The 4,833-nt window shown below is 53.3% G+C and overlaps 1 protein-coding gene across 1 annotated transcript; it reads left to right on the forward strand.

Moving 5' to 3' along the window:
* The first annotated feature begins 802 nt into the window (after positions 1 to 802).
* On the forward strand, positions 803 to 4,386 carry CLDN23 (claudin 23). Its single transcript, XM_004428808.3, has one exon. It carries the CDS (start codon positions 1,143 to 1,145, stop codon positions 2,022 to 2,024), a length of 882 nt encoding a protein of 293 aa, XP_004428865.1. The 5' UTR covers positions 803 to 1,142; the 3' UTR covers positions 2,025 to 4,386.
* Positions 4,387 to 4,833: the final 447 nt, after the last annotated feature.

Consider the following 4,833-nt stretch of genomic DNA (forward strand, 5'->3'; position numbering starts at 1 on the left):
CAAATGAATGCCAACTGGTCAGTACCCATTAAGCAAAAATCATTTACAATCTACTGACACAAACTCATTTGCATTTCTATGGACAAAAATCATTTGCCATACTAGGTTTTCTACAACTTACAGAGTTGTAAAATAGCTCAAAGACAGTGAAAGCCGCAGGACCCTGTACAGTTAGATAAGCCTGAAAAGCGTGCTAGACAGGACACCCAGTAACACCCTCTCTTTTTTTGTCCGCTTCAACATGTCACAAGGCTGAAAAAAATAAAGTCCTCTGTAACTGGCTTTGATTCTTTGATTCTTTTGAGTGAAACTTAGTCCGGAGTATGCAGCCTTATTAAGCACATTAAGCAAGGTTTATTAAACAAATGCAACATTCTGGGACACGCTTCTCGACCAGGCGGACCCTCCGTGCACACCTGCCCAGCGCATCTCAGGCAGCTCGGGGAGCGGCGGCACCGCCCACTTGGCCGAGAGTGGACACAAGTCAACAGCCTAAAAGTTCAGAGGGGCCATCGCATCCCCGCTGGGCGTGGAGGGAGGAGAGGCTGCATCTGCAGGGCCCACGGGCCAGGACGGGAGAAAAACTTTAGCCACCCAGCTCCACCGAGAAGCAGGTCAACTGCGCACCCGAAGCCCGGCGCGGCCCGTCTGGGCGGCGGCGCGTCTTTCCTTCCCCGCCCCCCTGGCCGGGCCCCCGGAGCCGGGGGCGGGGCGACCTTTGCTGGGTCCGGGAGCAGCCTCGCCACAGGTGGGGTGTCAGCGCCGCCCGGAGCGGGGAGCTCGCCGCGCGAGGGGGCCGCGCCGCTTCCTGCTCGCCCCTCCCACGGGGACGGGTTTGGCCCCGGCGGCGGCCCCTGGACGCCGGCACCTCAACCCGCGGTTTCGGTCAGACCCGCCCGGGAGCCGGTTTCGATTAGAGCCGGCGGGAGGGCGGAGCGGCCTGACGCGAGGAGGTAACTAGGGGCGAGCGGCCCAGGGCGGCAAAGCGCGGCTGGGAGAGGGCGGGGCGCAGGAGCCCGGCCCTGCTGACGGCGGGGGGCCAGAGCCCGGGGCGCTCTCCCGGCGCGCGAGGGCCCGATCGCGAGGCCGCGGAGAAGGCAGCAGGTGCGCCGCCCGGAGGGGGCGCGGCGCGGCGCCCCGGGATGCGGACGCCGGTGGTGATGACGGTGGGCTTGGTGTTTGCGCCCTGCGGGCTGCTGCTCAACCTGACCAGCACGCTGACGCCCGGCTGGCGGCTGGTGAAGGGCTTCCTCTACGAGCCGGTGGACGTGGTGCTCTACCAGGGCCTTTGGGACATGTGTCGCGAGCAGAGCAGCCGCGAGCGCGAATGCGGCCAGGCCGACCAGTGGGGCTACTTCGCGGCCAAGCCAGTGCTCGTGGCGCGGGGGCTCATGGTGACGTCGCTGGCCATCACGGCCGTGGGGCTGCTGCTTGCGTCGCTCGGCGTGCGCTGCTGGCAGGACGAACCGCGCGCCGCGCTGGCGGGCCTCTCCGGCTTGGTGCTCTTCGCCGCGGGTCTCTTCAGCCTCATCCCGGTCTCCTGGTACAACCACTTCTTGGCAGACCGCGCCATCCTGCCCGCCCCGTCTAGCCCGGTCACGGTGGAGGTCAGCTACAGCCTGGTGCTGGGCTATCTGGGCAGCTGCCTGCTGCTGCTCGGCGGCTTCTCGCTGGCGCTCAGCTTCGCGCCCTGGTGCGAACAGCGCTGCCGCCGCCGCCGCAAGGCGCCCTCGGGCAGCGCGCGCCGCAGCAGCATCAGCACCGTGTACGTCGACTGTCCCGAGCCCGCGCTCACGCCCGCCATCAAGTACTACAGCGAGGGCCAGCACCGGCCGCGGCCCGTCGAGCTCGGCGCCGCCGGCACGTCCAAGGTGGGCTTCCCCATGCCGCGGCCGCCGCCCAAGGCCTACAGCGACCCCGAGGTGGACGTGCTCGACGGGGAGAAGGAGGCCGACTCCCGGGAAGCCTCCTCGCGCAGCACCCAGTCCTGCCACAGCCCGCTGCCCTGCGACTGCGACCTGTAGACGGCGCCCCGCAGCCTGCTCTGGCCGGGCTCTGTCAGGACGGAGGACTCGCCCCACCACGGCCCTACCTTGCACTTGTCTGTTACCTGGCCGCTGGAAACACCTGGCTCGGAGTCACAGCCCCAGACGCGTTCCTGTAACTTGTTTGGAGAGGGATCTTCCTTTCCTGTGGCCAGACTGGGCTCCTTGGACGGTTAGTTCAGGTTGGGTTTGGTTTTCTTTATATAGAGTTTAGCTTTCCTCTCCGGAGGAACCAGGGTCCTCTTAAGGAGTGATAAGCTTTTCATACTTTTAGCTGAAGGAGCTATAGAAAGGGTGACTTTTGCATCGTGTTAACCAGGGACAATAACACCAAAAAGTCAAAATCAGCAAATAGAAACTCAAAAATGATTTAACACCTTGAAACAACAATACTCTGAGATGCCCATGAACCATCAAGCATCAATTAAGCATTAATTTTTTTCTGCTGAATAATTCATTTTCATGCACACTCTCAAGAGACAAATATATTTCTGGCTATGTTTGAATGAGGCATTTAAATGTAGAGCCATGCAAATACCAGCAGCCTTAGTGGCTTTTATGGAAGGAAATAACCTGATTAACTCATATTTACGTTTCTTCATGTATAAATAGGATTTATCTTTTTTATCACTTCTTTTTGGTGTGAAAGTGACTCTTGAGGTCACTCCAGAGTTTCTCTTCTAGAAGCCAGAAGGAGAATGAAGGCACTAACGCTTTACTGTGCTATTCCTTGGCTACCTCACCCCGGACAGAGGGACTATAGATTAAATATTTGCTACAAAATGGGACCTGTTCATTATATTAGGTTAATGTACAGGTGTATATATCTCTTATTTATAAATAAAATTTGAAAACAAGAGTTTCAGTTTACCTACAAAAGCTTTTTTGTCTCCCTTACAACCTTTGGGAGTTTAAGCATTCATTACTAACAATTTCCTGGCTGCCTCAGTACTGTTTCTGAAATCTAGCACTCAAATCTTTGCACCTCTTAGCATAAGATTACTAAAAGAAGCCAACAGGCCCCACTTAAATCCCTGAGTGCTTTATTTTCAGGTTCCTGCTGTTTTCCGTACAAAGCCAAGTCTATTGCTGAGAAAACTAGAAGCACCAGTTTCCATACGAGGTAGAACTAGAAATCTTTTCCTCTTGTAACAGTGGAGCCTAAAGTCACAAGTAGGCAGCTATGAGTTCTATGAGTGGGAGGCTTTAATTCCAGGTGGTTGATGTAAATGTGCCTTTACAGGAACTGAATCTCATCTTTAAAACCTGCTGCTGGTATCCAATTCAGAGGTATGTTCAGTTCAGTAAGCGCTGATAACAGAGAGCTGTAGTAAAACTAACTAAACAGCACAAGCTGCTGGTTAGCAGTGGAAGGGACAACGTAGATTCACTTCCCTTACAATTTTGTACTGGAATCACCTGTTTCTATCGTTTTGCAACCAAACTTGAATGTGCCATCGTATCAGGTGGGGATCTCTTTCAAATGCAAATTCTGATTCAGTAGGTCTGGAGTGAGGTCTGAAACTGATTCCCTAACTAGCTCCCGGGAGAAGATGCCAATGCTGAAGGTTCATGGCCCCCACTGGGGGGCTGCAAGGTTTTCCTTGAGACTATGCCTCACGCAAATTTCAGTCCCAACTGGCAGCAATCACACCTTTGAGAGTCTGCCGCCTAAATGAGTTAGGGGACTTGCTCTAGGGAACAGGACCAGATGGAGAAAAGGCAATGCTGCTTTTTTCAGCTAACACTTTAAAAGGCAGAGATTAGGGGCCTGGGAAGTCAGCACCTAGCAGACAACATAAAGCTATTGGGATTCTGGCAGGTACCGAATCGACTGAATCTTGCCTGCATCATAATTCCAAATATTTCTGGGGAAGCCTTAAGAAAAACAAAATCGATGTTTTGTATAGTTTCACTTTTACTTCTCCTCAATTATTCTCCACTGGCTTATATTCAAAACACTTCCTCTCTGGTGACTAAGATTTTGTTGCCCTATCAACAAAAATAAACCCAAAATTCCCTTTAAAAAATACAAACTTCTTTTTGCTGTAATAGTATGCGAGATGGCCTGGAAATAAACTCCTGCATCAGGCCGAGATTTGTTCTTGGCTTGAGGGTCGTTCTCTGACAGCAGCACAAACTGACAATGGTCTTGAAACTCAAGATGCTGGAGGAGGCCGGAGCCTCAGGACTAGCTGTTGTGGGCGAGAACTTATCCTGAACTTGATACTAGCCAAGCAAGCACAGTGGACGCCAATGTGAAACAGCACTGCTGCCTTGCCTCAAGCCCTGACACCTATGAGGTGCCATCACAACTCATTTTTAATAATCCTAATCACATAGCAAGTATGTGTCCCCATTTAATGGGTGAAGTCTTTTCAAGATTACTCAAGTTATGCCTGGAGGACCAAGGGATCTGTGACAGCAGAGCAGACACTGCATTAACACAGCACCTGCTCTCTCCACTCACCAACCTGCCTCTGATCTAGATGCATGCCCTCACTAAGGAGGGGTGAGGTTTTTAGCACACCAGCTGTTGATCCCTTGCGGAGGCTGGGGGAGGTGCTGTCAGAGATGCTTCCACAACCACCCTCCTCTCTCCATTGCCTAGATCATTCATTGGGTAAGTTTTGGGGCACTTGTCAGCACATTTGTGGACAGCTTGGAAAGCAAAACCATACCAGGCCCTGTCTTTGTGGAACTTACATACTCTAGCGTGAGAGCTATCTACAAGGAAAAATGAAGAATAAACAACCAGGGTCACAGGCTGGAGGAAAAGGGGTGATAT

Source organism: Ceratotherium simum, chromosome 28 (genome assembly GCF_057802395.1).
Source record: "Ceratotherium simum simum isolate JZ-2026a chromosome 28, ASM5780239v1, whole genome shotgun sequence".
In the NCBI taxonomy this organism is placed as follows: Eukaryota; Metazoa; Chordata; class Mammalia; order Perissodactyla; family Rhinocerotidae; genus Ceratotherium; species Ceratotherium simum.

What these genes read in the sequence shown, in the direction of transcription:
- CLDN23 (XM_004428808.3), top strand. Translation starts at nt 1,143, where the DNA reads ATGCGGACGCCGGTGGTGATGACGGTGGGCTTGGTGTTTGCGCCCTGC.